Source organism: Eretmochelys imbricata, chromosome 6, assembly GCF_965152235.1.
Source record: "Eretmochelys imbricata isolate rEreImb1 chromosome 6, rEreImb1.hap1, whole genome shotgun sequence".
In the NCBI taxonomy this organism is placed as follows: Eukaryota; Metazoa; Chordata; order Testudines; family Cheloniidae; genus Eretmochelys; species Eretmochelys imbricata.
Genome location: NC_135577.1, coordinates 40,990,166 through 41,015,056, shown reverse-complemented (window position 1 = coordinate 41,015,056; position 24,891 = coordinate 40,990,166). Strand labels below are relative to the sequence as shown.

At 44.3% G+C, this 24,891-nt stretch overlaps 1 protein-coding gene and 1 long non-coding RNA gene across 3 annotated transcripts in view; one reads left to right on the top strand and one right to left on the bottom strand.

Annotated features, from left to right (window-relative positions):
- Nucleotides 1-7,221, bottom strand: LOC144265529 (uncharacterized). The gene is made up of 3 exons (XR_013346311.1): nt 7,157-7,221; nt 2,802-2,851; nt 1-524 (listed from the first exon to the last, which is right to left on the bottom strand). It is a non-coding gene; the product is annotated as an uncharacterized LOC144265529 (long non-coding RNA).
- Nucleotides 7,222-8,387: 1,166 nt separating this feature from the next.
- Nucleotides 8,388-24,891, top strand: part of QSER1 (glutamine and serine rich 1) — an 82,703-nt gene continuing 66,199 nt past the window's right edge. For both annotated transcript variants that reach the window (XM_077818456.1, XM_077818457.1), the window contains exon 1: nt 8,388-8,798. In XM_077818456.1, coding sequence (XP_077674582.1) covers nt 8,671-8,798 — 128 coding nt within the window. In that variant the 5' untranslated portion in view covers nt 8,388-8,670. The remainder of the gene's footprint in view (nt 8,799-24,891) is intronic.

The window sequence follows — 24,891 nt, the reverse complement described above, 5'->3', positions numbered from 1 at the left end:
TTGACAAAAACTGAAAAGTCAGCATAAGACTAACTTCCATCCTGGGAATGGCAGTTCTTATAATGTATCAACAGTGGACCCAATCCTGTTCCCACTGAAGTGAACTGGAGTTTGACTATTAATCTCAGTTAAAGTAGGCCCACGAAATTTAGATGAAAACATAGCATAGGCATTCTGAAACATTTTCATTGTGTGGACACTTTTATAGAGAGGATGTCTTTATGTACTACCCACCCTCTCCCTCTTTTCCCAACAGTTGTGCACATGCTCTGTTACTTTGCTCCCTTTTCTTCCTCTCTCTTTCCTTACTGCTTGGTCAGAACCACCTACTGCACAATAGTGGATCCAGTTGCACCACTGGACACATCTTTTCCCATAGCGGATTCAGTTCTACTGCTGACTTTGGTCCCTGAAAGCAGCTTGACCTAGAAGAGGCAGCTAAAGTAGTTTTTTCCTTATTTTCAGCTACTTTTATAGGCTTCCAGGCTTTTCTTTGTGGGGCCACTTGATTACCGTAGAAGCAGCTGAAACAAGGAGGAGGAGTCAGCACCATAGACCAGCCTGCTGTCTGCAGTCTACAACTTGGAAACTCTAGAAAACAAATCCTAATTTTATAGATAACAAAGATGTTTAAAAAGATCAGGAAAAATATTTTCTTCTGGATATCAGTCTGTTTCAATTACAGTTTAAAAATGGCATCATAGAAGCATAAGGTCCCAAATTCTTGGAACAATATCTCCCAACTTCATTTGGGAACTAACAACTGAGACTACTAAACATAACTTGGTAATAGAAAGCCTTACTAGCAGATCTAGTTTAAAAGCCCTAAAGGTCTAGAAATCTTACTTTTAAATGGAGATTTATTGTTACATTTCTAGTATTTGGCTATTATACAAACCATAACAGATGATAAGTTTTACAAAATATTTTCCTTGTTAAACAATGAGCTACCTGCTTTTGGAGAAATGACATATTTCAGCAACTGTACATAACCCTTTGCTGTGAGGGCCACAACTGCTAACCTGGGAGGATTCGCAAGGCCCTAACTAATTTGTTTAATCAGCTAAATATGTGTAAGTGCACATATGTTTTACAAAATACCCAGAAAGACAAAAATCTGCTCCTTGGAAGAAAGACTCCAGGTGTCAGGTTCTTATTCATGGATCGCTAAGCAAAGGTAGACGCCTCCGTGCAGCCCAGATAAGGCGCTTAAATCCAAGAGAGGAGCAGGGCTTAGCTCATACCCCCTCATCTGCATCTCCCATTGGCTATTTTAGGTGGCACCACACCTAGAGTGCAGGCTTTTGAGGATCACCTTCTTAGGCACTTCTTTCTCCCTATTCATTGTGCCTGGAGCCTAGACTTTTTGGATTGCAGTTTTGTTCCTGTGATTTTTCTAGGCGCCCAAAAATTAGGTGCTGCGATGCTCAGCATTACAATACCTACGTCCCTTCATTAATCTCAATCTAAGCCTCTACTCTGCGAGGATATCATACTCTGGCATTTACACACTTAAAGGAAGCCTGCACAAATAGCAGCCCTCATAGAAGTGGATATCTGCCAATCAGTGGGCATTAGTAAAGCTGCAAAAAGTTTCTTTCACTATACTTGGATCAGAACATTATAAGACAATCAGTCCTAGCTCAGTTTAGGCCTCAGCTTTTTGGAGGTTCAACTGAACATAGGTCTGTAAATAATTTGAATATTTTTGTCACCTTGAAAGTCTCTGAATTATTCCAAGGGGAGCAGTGGGGGCACAAAACCTAATTGGCTTCAAAACTGAGTTTGATAAGTTTATGGAGGGGATGGTATGATGAGACTGCCTACAATGGCACGTAGCCAATCTCCAACAGCTGATGACGGGACACCAGATGTGGAGGGCTTGGAGTTACTACAAAGAATTATTTTCCAGGTGTCTGGTGGGTCTTGCCCATATGATCAAGGTCTAACTGATCACCACATTTAGGCTTGGGAAGGAATTTCCCCAGGCTCAGATTGGCAGAAACTCTGTGTGGGTTTCACCTTCCTCTGAAGCATGGGTCACTTGGAAATTAAAACTAGTGTAAATGGTGGCTTTTCTGTAACTTTAAGTCATGTTTTGAGGACTTCAGTGACTCAGCCAGAGGTTATGGGTCTATTATGGACTGGGGCGGGGGAGAGGTTCTGTAGCCTGCAATGTGCAGTGGGTCAGACTAGATAATTATGATGGTCCCTTCTGACCTTAAAGTCTATGAGTCTCGATATTTTTGATCCATTCAGCATGAGGCCAAGAGTCTACAGTTCTGGAGTTTTTGTTCACAAGTGGAAAAGGTTATTCCAGAGGAGCTAACCATTAAAATTCTTGCATTTGTTTGTAAAGCTCTTCTGATCCCCTAGCAGCTGCAAAGTTACGTATTACTAATTCCAGAATATAATCAGAATATAATATTTTCTCTGTTGTTGAAAGTTAAGCTGTGGCTTCATGCTCAGATATAGTGATAAATATTGCAGTTAGTATGTGCCTTCCACCTACTTCCTTGACCAACTGCAGCTGAAGACTCTGGATCAGCTTGCCCTAACCAGCACATGCATCCATCTCTCCCCTCCTAATCCCACAGTCCACTCTTGTCAATACTCATGCGATAAATTTACTGAAGAGGAGGACCATGGGATGGTGCTCCACAAACCCAGTCTGTCCTTTCCATATGTAACTTCTATGATTTTTAACCCTATTGAATAAATACAATAACCTGATAATTTTCTGAAAATGGTAAGTAGTAATACAGTTCAGCAAAAAAAGGATGAATAATTGGTGTTCTTACCTGGGAAAGAATTCTGGACATTCACTGTATTCAAGGTATGAAGTATAGTTCTATAAGAATCAGAATATTGTTGTTTTCAGTATATCCAAAACATTTTCCAAGTGTTTGGTTTTATTTGTTTCTCTCCATCATTCAGAGCTATAGTTTCAAGCTCCCTCTCTGCAGACTCAGAAAGGCAGCACTGCACAGGTTCATATTTGTAAGGGCTAGAAACTTTGGGCGGGATAGGTAGCTCCACTTTCAAAAGCAGGGGGACCCATTTCCAGGGTATCTTCCTTATGGGGCCGTGGAAGGGGAGAGAGCTTTCTTCATATATTCCATACATGCAAGTATCGGTGGCACAATCTCTTCAAACCTGATGGGGCATCCCTGAGAAAGACAATGCTGAGCCAATAATAAGACCTCAGGTAGTGTGGACCCCTACACAGTGACCCACAACCATCAGTGTCTAGGGGCAGCATTCCTGGGCAGCCCCAACAGAGTGCAGAGGGACAAAAGGCCTCCATAATGATGTAGTTGCCTCCAATAGTGCTCCCACAATCTGCAGGTTTAGAGAACTGAAACCAACCAATTCCATGGGAGAGTAAATTCTGTCTTTTCCCCCAGTAGGACAATTCTTAGGAAAATCAGAGTCAGCAGTCCCTGTTTCCTTTCCCCATACAGGGTTTTCCCCCTGGAAAAGACATTCTGAACAGTAATTTTTTTTTTTTAAATAAGATCTTAAATTCTACAGAAACAAAGTGGCAACCAATAAGCTACCAAAAAAGATCTCAGCAGGCCAAGCTTCGTGAGTTAAGCCTGCTAAACCACAAGTACTGTATTACAGTATTTAAATTTCAGCTGTTAAATCTCTTAATTCCATCTAGTTTTCTGATGTATAAAAGAAAGATTTTCTAATTTATCTCCACAGATTCAAAAATTGCATTGGCACATATCTCAGAAAAGGATCTTTTGTAACATTAAATACTTGGAGTCTGATTTCAGAGACAATAGCATCTGCAGCTCCTACTGTCTTCAGTTTGAGTTGCAAGTGTTCGACATCTCTGAAAATCAGGTCCCTGTTATATAAAGCCAACTGAAGCTCAGCTCTTGAAAGGAAGATAATTGCTGTATTTGAAACCAAAATTTTACTTGTTAACACAACAAGAACCAAAATAATCTAAATACTTTCACACTAGTGTTGAGGGTTTTAAATTTATATACATTAGTTTAAAATCCAAACACATACTTGTCTTTATATATATATTTCACTATATACATTTAAATAAACTTAAGTACTGAACATAAAATAGAGATTAGGACAATCAAAGAATCATTAGAGAGATCACTGAAAGACCTTTCAGTAAAGCCCTGAGAGATAAAATATCAAGATCAGGCACTATAAAGAGCTGATTCTTTTTAAGTGGGATCCTTTCTGAGCACATTTGTGTTAAAAGACTGAAAAAATGATATCCTTCATATCAAACAATAATCAAGCACAAAAATGTAAAACACTGAGATAAGCACAATTCAGTATGAATTTCCCAGGTATAGAACAGAGGCAAGTAACCCAAGCCAGTGTGCCAAAAAGCTACAAAGGTCTTAGGGCTTGCCATTAGAGCAAGTGGATTTATACTGTGTGCATAAAATGCAAACCATTAGATAAACTGACTTTATTCCGCACTTGTGGACCTCAGCGATGCAAGTTACACCCTGTTCATTCATCAGTCTCAGCTGCAATGACTTCAAAGAAATGAAACAAATCAGCAGATGTCACTCAGCTTCCCTTATAAAAGATACCTGACCTATCTCAGCAATATTTGGGAAATGTTGTGTTTGTAGCAGCCTGATATTTAATTAATACACTAGTATGTATGTTGGACTGTTTTTCCTCACTGTAAAGTCACATGGTCTTATTTACCTCTTATTTAGCATGACTTTACACGGAGAGTCACACACCATAATACTAATATGTACATTTTCTCTTTAATACCTGTTTTCTAATCAATATAGTATAAACAAAATATACAGTGTGGTAGGTTTCAGAGTAACAGCCATGTTAGTCTGTATTCGCAAAAAGAAAAGGAGTACTTGTGGCACCTTACAGACTAACCAATTTATTTGAGCATGAGCTTTCCGATGAAGTGAGCTGTAGCTCACGAAAGCTCATGCTCAAATAAATTGGTTAGTCTCTAAGGTGCCACAAGTACTCCTTTTCTTTTTACAGTGTGGTAGGATACTATAGTTTCTATTGTCATTTATTTGAGATGACCTCCATAATTCACTGGTAGTGCTGTCATTTATGTATGTTGCTGATCTATATTTCTGGCAATAAAACTTGTGTGGGAGCCCTGCATTAGCATAGGTTCTTAACATCAAACACTGAAGGTTGGCAAGGCATTGTGTGTGGTATAGGCGTCTGCAATTCACCTCGCCCCCACACAGTTTTGAAGGAAACAATGTATTGTAATTGTAATATTGTAATGGAGATTACTTGAGATCCTGCAGGGAAATCAAGACAATATGTAAATCCTTTCCTGCTGGAAATGCTACTTTCAATAGCCTCAACTGTATATTTATTTAGGCATTAGCATAAAACTGACAGTTACTTTTTGTCATCACATTTAATTCATATGTAAATAGAAACCCATATCTTCTCCAGGGGGTAACCCTATCTGACACACTCTCTTTCAGGGCAGCTCCAGTAGTACAGGTGCTGTCATATGGAAGGACAAGAAAAACTCACTGTCTTTGGTCCCCTCTCTTTTCCTCTCTACTCTTGCCCCTGCCTGACGTTATGCACTCTCATGGTTTCTTATGACCTCTGTATTGATAACTCTCACATCTACCTCTACCCTTACATCCAGGGCCTCATTTCTTCCTGTCTCTTCATGGGTGACTTGCTGCTTCCTTAAACGAAACATGGCAAAAACTGAACTCCTAGCCTATGATCCTAACTCTCTAGCCTTTTCCCGTTCTTCATTAATACTCACCACTCTACTGGTTTTGTTTTCGAATTGGTCACTCACACTCACAGACTTGGTTAATCTTTCACTCCTCCCTTCCTTTATCTGCTCATATACAGACTTGCCCAATCTTGTTGCTTCTGCCTTTAAAACATTTATAAAATCTGCACCTTTATGTTTCTCTCCACTGTCAAAACTGGTTCAAGCCATAGTTCTATCCTGTCTGGACTATTATAAACAAAGCCTTGACTCTCTCTTAACCCCCGCCCAATAAAAAGATTAAATAATCTATTGCTGCTGTTTTGACCATTCAACTCCCTCAAATTCATTTCCTCTAAAGTTTAAATTCCTCATCTTCACTTTTAAGGCTCTGCACCACCAACTTGTCAAGTCTCTACTCCTCATTTCACGGCCTGCACTCTTCTCACCTTGTTTTTTGTCCTCTCCTCCTTCTCTTGCTTTTTACATGCTATTCCCTACATGTGAAATACCACTCTATCAGTTCACCATCCATCCTCAAATTGCACCATCAAATCTCTCCTGAGAACCCCTCTTCTTTTGCCTTAATATACACAGTTGATTCCCTCATCTCTCCTTTCACTAGCCACCTTTCTCTGTCTATATTCCTGTTCTAGGCTTGTAGGCCCCAGTCCTACAATGACATCCACGGGTGGATCTCTGCAGCCGCACGGAACTCCCAGTAAGGTTCTCCACTAGTTCAGGTATCCTAGATTTTACAATCTTTGTAGCAGGAACCATGTTTTTATTTAATCTCCATAAAACTCCATGCAAAGTAATGGCATTTTATGTTTATTAAGAGATAATAACATGATGTGGTGACAAAAAATACTTGTGGGTGAGAGAACAGGATAGGGGCCTCTGGGGCAAAAATATATTAATTTTATCATGAGAGGAAAGGGATGATATTTTAATGGAATAAATATTATGATAAAAGAACAGAAGAGAAAATGTGAAAATCAAGAATAACTATTATCTCACTGTACTTAAGTTAACGTATTTTGATTATTATGGCAAAAGGTTTAGAAGTTGTCTACACCTTTAAAGCCAATGTAGTACAAAATAGGTCAAGGTGTTTGATTTTGTTTCAATGGCTCCCCTGCTTCTCTGAATATTTTATATCTATGCTATCTACTGGTAGGTGAGGAACTGGTTCTTTTTATTATTCCTGCTGTTGAAGGAACAACACAAACAACTCCCAGGAAACAGAACAGTCGGCAACAGAGCTGTTCTCAAACTGGGATAGTAGGGACTGAGGGAAATTTCACAAAGCCTAAGTGAGATTGTAAATATATCAGCAGCAATACACTCACAATAAAGCTTTTGCTCACCAATGGGAGAAAACTGTGTATAACTGCTTTTAAATTAATCCCTAAAAGGTAATCTCCCTACCTAGGAATGAAAATTAGGGGAAGTCTTCAGTGGTGGTGATAGCTGGGTGGAGGAAAGGAATTTCGGAGTCCTCTCATTGCAACAAATCCTTGCTGCTTGGCACCTGCTTTTGAATGTAAACTTCGGAGCGAGACATCTCTCATCTGGTTGGAAGAGGATAAACTACAAATCACCACATTTCCCCGTAGGGAGAATTTGTCAAGGTGGGGGGCCACCACATATGGAGGCTTCAGGAAGGAATGCAAGTAGGGAGTTGGGGGAATCATCCCTCCTTCTCCAGGACAGCAATCACTGCCCGCATATGGGGCAGAATAACAACTACCTCACTCCCCGATTTGACAAGCTGTAGGCAAACGATCCGCTGGGACTGGAGAAGGCGCAGGCGCCCCCCAGTGCGAACGGCAAAGGAGAACATGCCTCCTCCTGTGTAACACGGGTGTCCACAGCAAGCTTGCCAGAGGGCACGGGGTGGGCGTGGCAAGACGCAGGCACTTTACCTGCCACAGCTCCGGACTGAGAAGGAAAATTACATTTCAGCCCTTAATGAAGCTCAGTCTTCCCCCGACTGGGACACCCACCCCCGCACACGAGTCTCCCTGAGACTCGGGAATCCCCGGGATTAAGCACTCCTCTCCCTCACAAAGGGACTCCGGATTAAATACTCGCCCTCGCATTCAGGGTCCGGATTAAAGATCCTCTCTGGGGCTGTTTACAAACACCCTCCCGCCCCCCCCCATCCGGATTACATCTCCCCACCATATTTTCGACTCACCCCAATAGATAGGCCGCGGCCCCCTTTCAACCGGGATTAAAGCCACCCCCTTTCTCCGAGGCTAGATTACAGACACCCCTTGCCCCGAGCCATTCCCCCCCCTCCCCCCCGCTAGGCAATCTCCACCCCCCGGCCTCCCTTGCATTCAGGGTCCGGATTAGAGATCCTCTCTGGGGCTGTTTACAAACCCCCTCCCGCCCCCCCCCCATCCGGATTACATCTCCCCACCATATTTTCGACTCACCCCAACAGATAGGCCGCGGCCCCCTTTCAACCGGGATTAAAGCCACCCCCTTTCTCCGAGGCTAGTTTACAGACACCCCTTGCCCCGAGCCATCCCCCCCCCCCCGCTAGGCAATCTCCACCCCCCGGCCTCCCTTGCCCCCTGCCCGCGGGAGCCGAAGCCCATCAGCCCCAGTGAGCTGCGGAGGGGGAGGTGCATCCTGGGAAGGAGCAGCCCGACATGGGTCTCCGCCTGGGTGGCTTGCAGCCCCTGCCACCGCCTCCTCCGCGTGCAGCTCCCCTGAGCCGCCCGCCGGCCGCCGCCCGGAGCTGAGCGGGGCGGGGAAGAGGCACTCGGCGGCCTGGCCCGGAGCGGCGGGGGGGACGGAGGGGGAGACGCGGCGCTGCCCGGCCCGCATGAGGGAAGGGGGGCCGTTCCCACCCGCCCTGCTCGGTCCCCGTTGCCGCCGCCCCGCACGCAGGGCCCGAGCGCAGCCCCCGCGCCCCGCTCGCTGCCCCGATGATGGACAGGAACTACCCGCCGACTCCCAGCTTCGCCGACCCGCTGGCTCCAGCCGCCACCGCCGCCGCCGCGCAGCCAGCCGCCGCCTGGGCCTACGAGCGAGGCACGGGCAGCCTCAAGCCCAGGTAAGGAGAGTCCGCCGGGGGGCTGCGCCAGGAAAAGCCGGGGACTCAGACGGGGCCTTCCCCGCATGGGGGTCACCGGCGCCCTCTCTGGGGGCCCCCTTCTCCGCGCGGTGTGAGCCAAGCGGGGCGGAGAAGAACTTCTGGCGGGTGGGGAGGGCCTGAGGGGCGTCCCCTGGGGCTGGGCCCTCCAGGGAGCCGGGGCTGCGGGAGGGAGCCGCGGGGCACGGAGCCGGACTCTGGGGCGCAGCTGGGGCCCGGCGGTAAGGAGCAAGGCCGCGGGGCAGTAACTGGGCCACGGCGCGCTGCTGGCGGGGGCGGACAGCGGCGTCCGGGCGCGGCGCGGGCCGGGGAGAGCTGGAATCCGGGCTGGCGTCCCAGCGGCCCGGCACACGCACGTTCGCAATGGCCAGGGCAGCTTTTCTTTCTCTCCCCCAGCAGCAGTGGGCCCCGGGGGGTGGATGTAGGCTGGCAGGAGGCGCCTTTCCTCTAATCTGCGGTCCCAGGGCTGGAGTTTGTACCAGGTTCTGAACAGTCAGTGGGGGAGGCAAACCTGTGCAGGGAAAGTTGCTGGCTTCCCCTTTCTCCAAAGGTCTGTGTTAAATCTGCAGCTAGGGTTCAAGAGTTCATGTTTTCCTTTGGCGATTCCTAGGGAAGCCCAGTATAGCGAACGTGTTTCGCAATCTGTACAAAGGAGTAACATTCTCCCCATGCATTAAACTGCGAAACGGCAACATTAAAAGCAGCCCAGTGGAAGGCGTGGCCCCATTTGTTAACGGCATGGACTAATGAGGGATGCGGTGTCAAGAACAATACTGTGTCTTGTAGGTGTAGCCCCTGAATTGCGAGCTTACAAATGCTGGGATATTGAGAGCTTCTGGTGACCTCATCCTAAACCATCATGGGGAAGCTCCCGTGTTATGATCGCACCAAACCTCTTCGCTATACTTGCAGCTTTGTTTCCTCATTTATTTTTGATTATAGCATCTTATTATTCCTCTCCTGTTGTTCAGGGTCGCCTTTTCCTTGTAAATCACTATTTTCAGAAGTACAGTGCTCCTTCTGTGCAGAAACTTGTCCAAGAGAATTCAGCCCCTTTTTTTAAAAAAGCTGGGAGAAAAAAATTAGAAGTAGAAAAATTATTTACAAAAGATTTTATAGGGTAAGGTTTGCTCATATATTGTATAACTCAAGTTAACTTTGTCAACTTAAAGAAATACAAATCATAAACTTTTCCAAGTGGTCAATCTCTGTTTTGGATTATTATTATTATTAATTATATTATCTGTCTATCTTAGGTATATGTGTAGCTCCACATTACTGTTGTATATAAAGGCAAAATACAGTGTTAGAGTAAGCATAACATCAACATGGAATCTCTTATTGCTATGCTAATATTTGGCCACTTAAACTTGAAATCCCCCTTTTCCTCTCCTCTTCCCCCTGCTGTAATAGGATGGATTTTCCCTGGATTCTGAAAGTGGGTTTTCCTATACTGAAGAGTTTAGGGTTCACCGCACCCTTGTTAAATGGTTTAAAATACAGCTTGCTCTGTCTACATCCCTTCTCCCTGCAAGAGTCTCATATTTAATGCATTCCATGTTTATATAGCAACTGTTCAATTATTCAGATTACATACAGTGACAATGAATATTGGAACCCACCAAAATGGAGGTTTAGCACTTCGCTGTTGGCATATGCAGTAGGTTTGAAAACAACAAATAATCTATAAAGATTTTTAATCTATACATTTTTTTCTCATATAAAGACTGACACCATATTATAGCAACTCAATGTAGCTGTAGGTCACAGTCTAGACTCATCGGTTTGCAAATACAGTTTTGTATTATAGATTGTACAAATGCTAGATAAATAATACATATGTTAAAATAAGCATAAATATAAAAATATATATTCAACCAAGTTAAATTATTGTGAAAGGTATAAACAATTTAGGTATCTGTGAGTTATTATTTTTGTTTTAAGTGTTGTCTATAGTGTAATTATATTTTAGAAGCCTGAAACTAAAGCCTTTTTCTTTACTGAATATTTTAAACACTTACCATTAAGAGAAAAACACACACAAATGATTAAATAAACTTCGTAAGCACATTAAAAAAATAGATCATATTGGCCAAACTTATTGACAGTGCTTAAAACTAAAGTCTAACACTTATTCATTTTGCAAGTTCAACATAGGTAGAGGCAATGTAAGAATCCCCACAGTGCCCTGCTGGTGTGTGTCCATTATTTTTGAAGGCCTGCTTCTAGGGCATGAGCAAGAAGGTCAAAGATTGAAGTAGCAAGGAGACTGAACTGCTTTCTCACCACATAGCCCTCAATTATCCACAGATCCCGATGTGTGATGGGCTTGCTAGAAATTCAAAATGAGCTATGCAACAAAAAAGGAGTCTTGATATTACATTAGATTAATCTAGCCAAAGCTTTCAATACCAATTCTCTTACGATCAACATTTAATGTCAATTTTCAGTGGTAAACACTGAAATAAAACTATTTTGAAGGGCAGGTAAAAAGTAAGCCTCAGGCTACGTCTACATTGCACACCAGTTTCAGCAGCGTGTATGGTATGTGTAGCTACACGTGTCAGTGAAAAGCTCTGGCAGTGGGGAGGCAGCAGGGAAAGGTTTCAGCAACTCACGGCTGCCAGATACTTTCATTGCCATGAGGAAAGGCTCTGATGGAAGGGGGCTGGTGGGAAAGGCTGATCCTCACTGCCGGAGCCTTTCCCTGCAGCAGAGCGGTCAGAACCTCCCCCACTGCCAGTCTTTACCTGCCGTGTGGAAGGGATCTAGCAGCCGGGAGCTGCCAGAGCTTTTGCTCACTGCTGAAGTCTTTTCCTGTGATGTGGAAAAGCTCCAGCAGCTGGGCGGTAGCAGGATACTACACAGTTAAAAACAGCAGTGTAGACAAGAAGGCATGGCTTGGGCACGCAAAGAGCTGTGTAGGATATGTACTTGGGTACATACCCACAGCCTTCAGGAGTGTCTGTACTCCACTTGCCTAAGCTGTTCTACACTGCTACTTAAACCCATGCTAGGGCGGCTAACAAATACCTACTCTACATGCTGCTGAAAGAAGAATACAGTGTAGATGTAAAAGGGGAGTGATATACCTCGTTGTGCCCCACCAAGTCCTGAATTACAGGGAGAACTTCTAAATGTGAGAAGGTAATTCAGGTTATACTGTGCACCTTCCAGTGGCACAGCTGTGCTGCTATAGCAGTGCTGTTGTAAGGTACGCAGTATAGCTGCTCTTTCTGAGCTCTCTCCTGCCAACAAAAGAAAACCACCCCCAATGAGAGCGTCTCCCACCGACTAAGCACTGTCCACACAGCTGCTTTTTGTGGGTAAAACTTTTGTTGGTTGGGGATGTTTTTTTCACAGCCTTGACCGACAAAAGTTTTACTGATGAAAGCGCAGTGTAGACATAGCCTCAGTCTCCATGCTAGTTTGGTCCTTGACCTCTCTTTAGAGTACCTACAAAGAAGTCAATTTTGATAGTTTTTATTTCTAATGTGGTCCTTTGTCCGTAAGAACATGAAAGCTTCGCATGGGCCACTGAACAGGTTCCTGAAAAAATGCTTCTCCTAGAGGAGATGGGCTATATATCCCTTTACCAATGCAAAAAGACATTCAGTTCCTAAATGTTTTTGGGTCTTTTTTTCTTCTTCCTTCCTGCTTCTTTGAAAAATTATTCCCTTTCTGTATTACAGGCCAGAGCAGCAGCCCTTTCACTTTCTTTGTTTGTTTCTTCTGCCTTTTTTGCCTAGCCTTTGTTTGTATTGGAGCATTCTGATGAAACTGGCAGGATGGGCTGTTAGGAAGGAGGGTGGATTTAGAAAGATCACTGCTCTCATTAGGTAAAAACACTGTACAACGATTGAATTTTAAATGATGTGAAAGCCTGTACAAAGAATGTATATTTTGTCATCTGCGTTCTTGGGTTTTTTTATTGTTTTTTGCTTATACGCTAACTTGCAAAATGTAGTCATTTGCAATGGGTCTCTTAGCTGATATCAATGTATCTCTCTTTTTTTAAAAATTCAGAATATTTAAATACATCTGTAGGCGTCCGTCCAGTGTTCTGTGTGCCTATTCTATAAATTAAAAAATATAACGTAAACTTGGAAAAAGGACAGCACATAAATATATCCACCTCAACCCACAGCTTCCCTCAACAGCCTTAACGAAGGGGGGTAGGGGAGGAATGGGCTTTACAGAGTGCCCAGAAAGTTACCAAATCCTTCACAAAAATACTGGTGTTATTTTACTGCTTCAGAGACAAATGCAGAAGGAAAATATTTTTATATTTAAGTAAAAGAAGGTCAGGTCACAATTCAAACTCTTCATGCTCCCAGAGCAAGGACTAAGGGTATGGCTACACTGCAATTAAAAACTCTTGGCTGGCCTGTGCCAGCTGACTCGGGCTCATGGGACTCAGGCTGTGGGACTGTTTAATTGCAGTGTAGATTTCTGGGCTCACCCGAGTTCTGGGACCCTCCCACCTTGCAGCTTGGGCTCCTAGAGCACGAGCTGGAGCCCAAGCCTGGACGTCTACACTGCAGTTAGACAGCCCTGCAGCCCAAGACCTGTGAGCCCAAGTCAGCCGGCACAGGCCAGTGGCAGGTGTCTAATTGCAGTGTAGACATACCATTAGAACACACTTAGCCCTGGTCTACACTATGAGTTTAGGTTGAATTTAGCAGCGTTAGATCGATTTAACCCTGCACCCGTCCATACGACGAAGCCATTTTTGTCGACTTAAAGGGCTCTTAAAATAGATTTCTGTACTTCTTCCCGACGAGGGGATTAGCACTGAAATCAACATTGCTGGGACGAATTTGGGGTGGTGTGGACGCAATTCGACGGTATTGGCCTCTGGGAGCTATCCCAGAGTGCTCCACTGTGACCACTCTGGACAGCACTTTCAACTCAGATGCACTAGCCAGGTACACAGGAAAAGCACCAGGAACTTTTGAATTTCATTTCCTGTTTGGCCAGTGTGGCGAGCTCATCAGCAGAGGTGACCATGCAGTCCCAGAATCGCAAAAGAGCTCCAGCATGGACCGAACGGGAGGTACTGGATCTGATCTCTGTATGGGGAGAGGAATCCGTGCCATCAGAACTCCATTCCAAAAGACGAAATGGCAATATATTTGAAAAAATCTCCAAGGGCATGATGGACAGAGACTATAACAGGGATGCACAGCAGTGCCGTGTGAAAATTAAGGAGCTCAGGCAAGCCTATCAAAAAACCAAAGAGGCGAACAGCCGCTCCGGGTCAGAGCCCCAGACATGCCGCTTCTCTGATGAGCTGCGTGCAATTCTAGGGGGTGTCCATACCCCACCCCTGTCCGTGGACACCTGCAAGGGGGGAGTCTCACGCAACAGGGATGAGGATTTTGGGGACGAGGAGGATAGCGCACAACAGGCAAGCAGAGAAACCATTCTCCCTGACAGCCAGGAACTGTTTATCATCCTGGAGCCAATACCCTCCCAATGCAGGCTCCTCCGGACCATGAAGCTGGAGAAGGCACCTCTGGTGAGTGTACTTTTGTAAATATGATACATGGTTTAAAGGCAAGCGTGTTTAATGATTAATTTGCCCTGAAGATTTGGGATGCATTCGCGGCCAGCACAGCTACTGGAAAGGTCTGTTAACGTGTCTGGGGATGGAGTGGAAATCCCCCAGGAACATTATTAAGGGGACATTCAGAGGTGGCCGTTCCTGCTGGGCTGTTTGCCTGTGGCTGAAAAGAAATCATCCCCGCTTTTAACCACGCAGTGGAGGGGGGGACCCGTTCATGCTGAGCTGTTCACGTTTGGCTGGCAGGGATCTACCCTGATACCAGCCATGTGGTGGGAGGAGGGGTGAAGCGACCATCCCAGAGATTTGGATGGGGGGCAGAGGTTAGTTGTGCTTTGTGCTGCATGTTAACCTGAAAACCACAGCCTCTCTTTTTAAATGGCCAACCCAATGGGTGCTTGGTATGGGAAAGGAGGCCGCTGCTGTTTGAAACCATTCCCACACGTTATGAAGGTTGAAGAAGCCGAAAGACTGTGGCTTACCATGGCTGCCTACAAGCCGAATTCTGTTGCCCAGCCCTGTGTATGTGATCTCTCACACCAGGCCCTCAAAATAAGAGGCAAAATGCGACCTTGTACTGAAAGCACTTGTGCTGTGTAATGTTTCAGAGTAGCAGCATATTAGTCTGTATTCGCAAAAAGAAAAGGAGTACTTGTGGCACCTTAGAGACTAACAAATTTATTAGAGCATAAGCTTTCATGAGCTACAGCTCACTTCATCAGACTTGAAAGCTTATGCTCAAATAAATTTGTTAGTCTCTAGGGTGCCACAAGTACTCCTTTTCTTTGTGTTATATAATGTTAACAGCTTGGTTCACCGTGAAAGAGTCTACCCATTGTTCTGTAAAAAGTCTTTTTAAATACTATTGTCCCTTTTTTTCCTCCCGCAGCTGCAAATGTTTCAAAGCTCCCTCTATCATCTCTGTCCCAGAGACTAGCACAGATAAGAAGGCGAAAAAAACGCACTCGCGATGAAATGTTCTCTGAGCTCATGCAGTCCTCCCACACTGAAAGAGCTCAGCAGAATGCATGGAGGCAAACAATGGCAGAGTCCAGGAAAGCAGAAAATGAATGCCAGGACAGGAGGGATGAGCAAGATGAGAGGTTGCGGGACCAAGAGAAGAGATGGTGGCAGCGTGATAAGAGGAGACAGGATGCAATGCTGAGGCTACTGGGGGGTCAAACTGACATGGTCCGGCATCTGGTGGAGCTGCAGGAAACGCAGCAGGAGCACAGACCGCCGCTGCAGTCCCTGTGTAACCGGCCACCCTCCTCCCCAGGTTCCATAGCCTCCTCACCCAGACACCCAAGAACGCGGTGAGGGGGGCTCTGGGCACCCAACCACTTCAGCCCAGAGGACTGCCCAAGCAACAGAAGGCTGGCATTCAATAAGTTTTGAAGTGCAGTGTGGCCTTGTCCTTTCCTCCTCCCCTCATCCACCACCCCACCCAGTGCTTCCCTCCTCCCCCATCCCTCCCAGGCTACCTTGGCAGTTATCCCCCTATTTGTGTGATGAATTAGTAAAGAATGCATGATTTTGAAACAACAATGACTTTAGTGCCTCTGCAAGCGGTGATTGAAGGGGGGAGGGCGGTTGGCTTACAGGGAAGTAGAGTCAACCAAGGGGGCAGGTTTTTATCAAGGAGAAACACACACAACTGTCACACCATAGCCTGGCCAGTCATGAAACTGGTTTTCAAAGCTTCTCTGATGCCCAGGGCACCCCGCTGTGCTCTTCTAATCACTCTGGTGTCTGGCTGCGTGTAATCAGCAGCCAGGCGATTTGCCTCAACCTCTCACCCCGCCATAAATGTCTCCCCCTTGCTCTCTCAAATATTGTGGAGAACACAGCAAGCAGCAATAACAATGGGAATATTGGTTTCGCTGAGGTCTAACCGAGTCAGTAAACTGCACCAGCAAGCTTTTAAACATCCAAATGCACATTCTACCACCATTCTGTACTTGCTCAGCCTATAGTTGAACAGCTCCTTACTACTGTCCAGGGTGCCTGTGTATGGCTTCATGAGCCATGGTATTAAGGATTAGGCTGGGTCCCCAAGGATAACTATAGGCATTTCAACATCCCCAACAGTTATTTTCTGGTCTGGGAATAAAGTCCCTTCCTGCAGCTGTTGAAACAGACCAGAGTTCCTGAAGACGCGAGCGTCATGTACTTTTCCTGGCCATCCCACGTTGATGTCAGTGAAACGTCCCTTGTGATCCACCAGGGCTTGCAGCTTTATGTACTGGCTACCAAGGTGGTCCGGTCCCAAGATAGGGATATGCATTCTATCGCCCCACCACAGTTCAGGAATCCCATTGCAGTGAAGCCATCCACTATGACCCGCACGTTTCCCAGAGTCACTACCCTTGATAGCAGCAGCTCAATGATTGCGTTGGCTACTTGCATCACAGCAGCCCCCACAGTAGATTTGCCCACTCCAAATTGATTCCTGACTGACCAGTAGCTGTCTGGCGTTGCAAGCTTCCAGAGTACTATCGCCACTCGCTTGTGAACTGCGAGGGCTGCTCTCAGCTCGGTATTCTTGTGCTTCAGGGCAGGGGAAAGCAAATCAAAGTTCCATGAAAGTGCCCTTACGCATGCGAAAGTTTTGCAGCCCCTGGGAATCATCCCAGAGCTGCAAAACTATATGGTCCCATTAGTCTGTGCTTGTTTCCTGGGCCCAGAATCAGCATTCCACGGCATGAGCCTGCCCCATTGCCACCAGGATGCCCAAATTGCCGGGGCCCGTACTTTGAGAGAATCTGTGTCCATGTCCTCCTCGCTCTCGTCACCGCGCTGCCGTCATCTCCTCGCCTGCTTTTGCAGGTTCTGCACATACTGCAGGATAATGCGCAAGGTGTTTACAATGCTCATAACTGCTGCAGTGATCTGAGTGGTCTCCATGCTTGCCATGGTATGGCATCTGCAGGAGAGCAGAGTTGCAGCAGAAGTGGTGGCTGACGACGGATGCCACGAGAATAGATATTTATAGAGAACAACGAGAGGACCTGCGAGGTGGATTTAGGAGAGCAGAGTTGCAGCCGATGCAGTGGAGGACGACGGTTAGCACCACGCACATTTCCCGAAGAAGAACACATGTACTTGGGAGCTCATGACAGACAACATGGAGAAATTTGCTAATGAGACAATAGCAGCAGAGCAGAGTTGCAGCGGAAGCGTTGGATGACGACGGTTAGCAGTCCTTCTTTACCGTCTGCTGACAGCAGTATGGCGTCTGCACAGAAAAAAGGTGTAAAACAATTGTCTGTCATTGCTTTCATGGAGGGAGGGGTGACTGACAACATGTCCCCAAAACCACCCGAGACAATGTTTTTGCCACATAAGGCATTGGGAGCTTAACCCAGAATTCCAGTGGGCAGCGGAGACTGCGGGAACTGTGGTATAGCTACCCACAGTGCACCGCTCCGTAAGTCGATGCTAGCCATGGTAGTAAGGACGCACTCCGACTTAATGCGCTTAGCATGGACATACGCAATCTACTGTATAAAATCGATTTCTAAAAATCGACTTCTATTAATATCGACCTAATTTCGTAGTGTAGACATAGCCTTATTTTTCAGGTGGATTTCACAGTCTGTGTCTCTATCTCTGTCTGTTCTCATTTTTCCCTAGTTCAGTTGTTCTCTTATGTGGTTTGTTGGCCTTTGTCATTCTTTATCTCCCATTTACATCCTCAGTGCTATTCTTTTCTTAGGATTCAGGAATAACTCCATGTGTGGGCACTCTTATTCCACAGTGTTCCTCTGTAGCTTAACTGGATAAGATCAACGGAAACAAGGCACCCTTATTTTGGAATAAGAGTGTCCACAAGTGGAGTTATTCCTGTTCTTCAATAACTCCGTGTGTAGATAAGCCCTTACACTTTACCCTTTATCCTGGTGGTTTTTTCTCGTCCTCATGAGGTTCCTGTTGCAGTCACTATGCTAACTTACTTTAGACTTCTCCTCTCCACATCTTCTATGGAATCTTCTGACTCCACATTTATTTGCTGTTTCAGTAATCAGTGAGTGGAAAAGAATATAATTTCTTGTGTAATTTGTTACAGATACAGTGCTGAGAAATTCAAAATAGCTATGGGGTTTCCTTAGCTATCCTGAAAGGTTTCAAAGATGTGGGACAGGCCATGAAAATCAGGTGTGTCCTCTGAACTTCAGGATCATGGGTCACCCTTGGCCCCTTCTCAGGCATTTGAGATTGTAGTACTTAAAGTTTAATACTAGTTGTGGTTGAGAGTGTTCTTCCGTTATAAACCATGTCCATGTCTTCATGAACTTACTAGTGGGGGGAAGATTAACTTTTATAGCTGAATTTGTGTCTGTGTGAATGTAGTGCTGACTTGACAACTCTGGAGATTGCGGGGTTCTGTTTATCCAGAGAACAGATACAGCAATGCAAGCTTCTCCATGCAGACTCACCAGTGTGGCTCATTCATGATCTGAAAAGACCACTGCTAGGAATTGGAAGATCATTTGTTTTCTATATCCATCCAGTTATTGACTCTGTTGGGACTGCCAAGGGTACCATTTGGAAGTGGGGTCTTTAGGTTTGTGGTCACTTGTCTACTGGCAACAGGAATAATGATACTACCAAATTGACTCCTCATCAGGGGCAGTAGAACCGTGAGATTTTGGGGGCAAGCACCCCTGCAATGGAAATATTGTGGAGGCTGATCTATATTTCTGACTCAATGCTTGTTGTTCATTGTAAGCTGTGTGCATGGGACGGGCGTAGTGAGAGCAGGACTCAGAAGTGCTGGAATGGCCACCTCACTGCTTGAGATTGGTCTGGGGAGCAGGTAGGAACCACTCCCCATCCTATCCCTGACATCTTGACCTTGCCCCACTGTCCCTGACTCCCTGCTCTGTTTGCAATGCACCCCTCTCCCTCCCCCCAGTCAAAGTGAGCTTCTGAGACTTCATACTTCTCATAGGCTTTCAAATAGCCATTATTTGTCAACCACCTTTAGTCCTTACTGAAACTGGTAACCTGGAGGTTACCAATCATCTGAGCCAGCCAGTTCCCACAGGGTGCAAGGGTTTTTCTCTGATCTTTTTTCATAAAACTCCCACTGTGATATTTTTTGAAGAGATTCAAAATTAGGGAGCATTTTATACCAGTTAAGGCAATTTTTTAAATTTTATATTTGTATTCTTAAAACGCTAATTGTTTTTGTTTTAGACATCAGGTTTAAGACATATTAAATCCTAAATGAAAACCAGTGCTTCTGGCATATTTAAGGAATTTGTTTTAAATAGTAAAGTTATTTCTTTCTTAAAATGGGGTACCGTCATTTTTCTGTAACTTTTGAGCAGTGCATAGCTTCCTGATAGAACTATAGTGAAACAAACACAACTGATTTTATTTAAATGATTATATACTCAACTAAATGCTACATAGTCTTATATGAATGTTCTGGGATGTTTTTTCTTTTAAGGACCAGGAATTGCAAAAATCAAACAAACCCATCCTGTTAATGCCAGATTAAGTTTGAGATGTAGATTAAAGGAAAATGAAATTAAGGGAGAGATCCTCCAACTGGGTATGTGGGAGCAGACCCTTCTGCCGGTATGGGGCTTCCCATTGACTTCCACACCAGTTATTACTCAGCCCTGTCACATGTACGTATGTAGGCATTAGCGGTTTTATTATATACATTTAATATAGGGAACAAGAATTGCCTTGTGGTCAGAAGTGAGGAATTTAAGTACTGGTTCTGCTCCTGGCTTTGCTATTGATGTGTAGTAGGGTGTTGGCTGAGTCACTAAGGGCCAGGTTTTCCAAAAAGCTCAGCACGTTAAATTCTGAGCTCTTCTGAAAATCTAGCCACGAGTATCACAATGGGAGCTGCTGTATAAAATCTTGAAAATCTGACCCTTATTTTGGTGCCTATATAGGAGCTAAGCCCTTGAAAATCTGATCCCAATTGTGGTTGCTGACCTCTTTTGAAAATCTGGCTTTTTGTGACTGTCTTGGTTTCACCATGTAATATGAGATAATACTTCACAGGGTGTTATGAGGGTTAAGTAACTGTTTGTAAAATGCTTTGAGATTCTGTTTTATGATGAAAGGAATTATTAAATGCAAAGTGCTGTTTATGCTCAAAGTGACTTAGTTACAGTTGATCCAGGAAACATAAATGTGAACATCCCGATTCTTCTGTGGTTAACGTCTCTACTTCCAAGTTGCATTAACACAGTATTTCCATATAATTAGAATATAAAGTGTACATTAAGAAATAAAATGCAAAACTTTCCTATGGATTGGTATTTTGACACTAGTGTTCAGTTGTCAGTTCAAGACAAGTTATGGCACTATGACGGTATTTTTTTTGAAGTATCTTATGCTGTCTGGAGTGGCTCATGACTGAGTGCCTACCTTGGGGCAGACTGTCCGAAAACAAGGGCAGATATCCCACACTGCTGGTATGTTCTATAATTAGCTTTCACCAAGCCAGTAACAAATGTGAACTTCTGGATCACTATACTAGTCTTCTCATGGAGTCACAGACAGTCCTCTTAGACCAGGGGTGGACAAACTACGGTTTTGGATCTGGCCTGAGGGATTGCCACCCCTGTGATGCCGTGGGCCCTGCACCGCTTCTGGAAGTAGCCAACACCACATCCCTGGGGTTGGGGGGACAGAGGGCTCTGTGCACTGCCCTCACCTCCAGGCACCGCCCCCCGCAGCTCCCATTGGCCAGGAATGGGGAACCGTGGCCAATGGGAGCTTCAGGGGAGGTACCCACAGGGGAGGGCAGTGCACGGAGCCCTCTGCCCCACCCCACCCCCAGGGGCTCCAGGGATGTGGTGCCAGCCATTTCCGGGAGTAGCGCGGCATGGGGCCAGGGCAGGCAGGGAGCCCTTCTTAGCCCCGCTGCACGCCGCTGCCACCCTGGAGCCACTCCAGGTAAGCAGTGCCGGGCCGGAGCCTGCATCCCACACCCCAGCCCCATGCCGCACCCCAACCCCCTGCCCTGAGCCCCCTTGTACACCCCTGTGTACTGTGCCTCAACCCTCTGCCCTGAGCCCCCTGCTGCACCACTCCTGCACCCCAACCCCTTGCCCTGAGCCCTCTGCCACACTCTGCACGCCCTCCTGCACCCCAGCCCCCTGCCGTGATCCCCCTCGTACACACCACACCCCTCCTGCGTCCCAACCCCCTGTCCTGAGCCCCTTCCTGCACACTGCACCCCCTCCCTCACACCGCACTCCCTCCTGCACCCCAACCTCCTGCCCCAACCCTACATTCATGGCCCTGCATGCAATTTCCCCACCCAGATGTGGCCCTCGGGCCAAAAAGTTTGCCCACCCCTGCCTTAGACTCTCCAGTCTATCTTGCCACCCAGGCAAACTGAACTTTATGATAAAAAGATCACTTAAACACTTAAAAATCATACCACATCAGGTTTTTCCGAGTCCCAAAAGATTAGTCATTTACCAGATCAATTAGTAGTTCAGATCTTTCACCAAAGATAACACTGACAGCCAATTCTATAGTAAACTAACTATAGGCTTATTAGTTAAGAAAAAAAAGTGTTATTAAAAGACTATGGGAGGTAAAATACATGTACAGATGAATCACAGTTTGTAACTCCAATAACTGCCTGTTTCTCAAAAGTCTTTTCATGGTACCCAGACTGTCTCTGGGGAATCTCCACTTTGCATCTGATACACGTCTCTGTAAGAGTCCAGACACTTCAGAGAGAGAGGATCTTTTCTTGAATCCATATTTATAGTATCTTACTCAATAAGCAAGCTGACAGTGTCTCTACCCACGTGGGCTTTTCCTTTGGTGGTGGTGTGTGTGGAATGCACTTAGTATTTTGACCTCTGACCATTTATACATAATGGTCACTTGCTTTGAAATTAGAATTTTCTGTTACAAGTCTTTAGTCCTTTATAAGCATTCTACAATTTTAGAAGAATGTCTAAAATATGTATGTCTCTATAATTGCACTTATAACAACAGAATGTCTCTATAATTGCACTTATAACAACAGAATACCAATTGAAATTTATTAAATATGTTTGGATGTTTTTCTACATTTTCAATATTGATTTCAATTACAACACAGACTACAAAGTGCACAGTGCTCTTTTTGATTATTTTTGATTAGATATATGCACTGAAAAAATGATAAACAAAATAAATAGTATTTTTCAATTCACCTCCTACAAGTACTGAAGTACAATCTCTTTATCATGAAAGTGTAACTTACAAATGCAGATTTTTATTTTTATTTTTGGTTACATAACTGCACTCAAAAACCAAATAGTGTAAAACTTTAGAGCCTACAAGTCCATTCAGTCCTATGTCTTATTCTGCCAATTGTTAAGACAAACAAGCTTGTTTACATTGACGGGAGATACTGCTGCCTGCTTCTTATTTACAGTGTCACCTGAAAGTGAGAACAGGCGTTCACATGGCACTTTTGTAGCTGGCATTGCAACTAAACATTCATATGCCCCTTCTGTGCTTCGGCCACCACTCCAGAGGACATGCTTCCATGCTGATAATGCTCGTTAAAAAAATGTGTCAATTAAATTTGTGACTATACTCCTTGGGGGGAGAATTGTATGTCTCCTGCTCTGTTTTACCCACATTCTGCATATATTTCATGTTATAGTAGTCTCAGATGATGACCCAGCACATGTTCGTTTTAAGAACACTTTCACAGAAGATTTGACAGAACGCAAAGAAAGTACCGATGTGAGATTTCTAAAAATAGCTACAGCACTTGACCCAAGGTTTAAGAATCTGAAGTGCCGTCAAAAATCTGAGAGGGACAAGGTGTGGGGCATGCTTTTAGAAGTCTTAAAAGAGCAACACTCTGATGTGGAAACTGCAGAATCCAAACCACCAAAAAAGAAATGAACCTTCTGCTGGTGGCATCTGACTCAGATGATGAAAATGAACATGTGTCGGTCCGCGCTGCTTTGGATCATTATCAGGCAGAACCCATTATCAGCATGGAAGCATGTCCTCTGGAATGGTGGTTGAAGCATGAAGGGATATATGAATCTTTAGTGCATCTGGCACATAAATATGTGCAACACCAGCTACAACAGTGCCATGTGAATGCCTGTTCTCACTTTCAGGTGACATTGTAAACAAGACGTGGGCAGCATTATCTCCTGCAAATTGTAACCAACCTTGTTTGTCTGAGTGATTGGCTGACCAAGAAGTAGGACTGAGTGGACTTGTAGGCTCTAAAATTTTACATTGTTTTATTTTTGAATGCAGGTTTTTTTGTACCTAATTCTACATTTGTAAGTTCAACTTTCATGATAAAGAGATTGTACTATAGTACTTGTATGAGGTGAACTGAAAAATAATTTTTTTTTGTTTTTTACAGTGCAAATATTTGTAATCAAAAATAAATATGAAGTGAGCACTGTACACTTTGTATTTTGTTGTAACTGAAATTAATATATTTTAAAATGTAGTAAACATCCAAACATATTTAAAATAAATGGTATTGTTGTTTAACAGTGTGAACAAGCACAATATTTTCTTTTAATCACTTGACAGACCTATAATAAAATTAAAAAGTTGACCCCTCATGAGGAAAGAGCCACAGAAAATCAAAACAATACAAGAAAAGTAGGAATTCTTTATGTGGAGTAAACCATGCAAATATAATTTATCCATGGCTTTCTCCAAGAGTTTAGGGAAGGTCAGCAGGCCAGTCAGCAGGAGAACTGTGTGAGCCCCAAACATGAAATTTGAAAATCAAATTGCTTAAATTGTTGTTTTGTAGTATTTTAATCTAAATTGAAGTTTATATGAGCATGTATTTGGAGAAGGGATCTGTGATTCTGAAGTTCTCATGATGGCAGTGGCTTCAAACTCTTTGTCATGCTTATAAGAAAAGTGCCACCACACAAGATGAAAGTCACAGCATCTTGTTATTTATGTATAGTAACTTTTTGTAATAACTACAAATAAAGTAAAGTTCCTATGCATGAATCAGCAGAGCAGTGGCACTCAAAGCCCATCTCAAAACTTTATTCCCAAAATATTTTTAAAAAGCAAACAATGTCAAAATTATGATTATTATATTATTTTATTGCAACACACCTATATCAGAATCCAGACCCTCTTGTTAGGTGCTGCACGAACACAGAAATGATCCCTGCCACAAGAAACTTAGAGTCTAATAAAATGGTAAACTATGTACTTATTAAGTATCTTCCTCTGGTGGTGTACCTAATACCAATGACAATCAACTGGTTTGTTTTTTCCTTATATGAGGACTGGTACAAATAGTGGCATCTGTGCCACTGCAGAATCGAGTGGTAGTATTCTTGATGGTTATTAATTGTTTAGAAGTATTGCTAAAATCCCTTACTTTAAGAATAATTTGGGGGAAACAGGTCAGAGGCAGTATTTTTCCTTCTGACAGATTGTGCTGTCCTTGTGAATGCAGACAGTTCAGTCTGAATCTGCCTGATTTTATTTGGA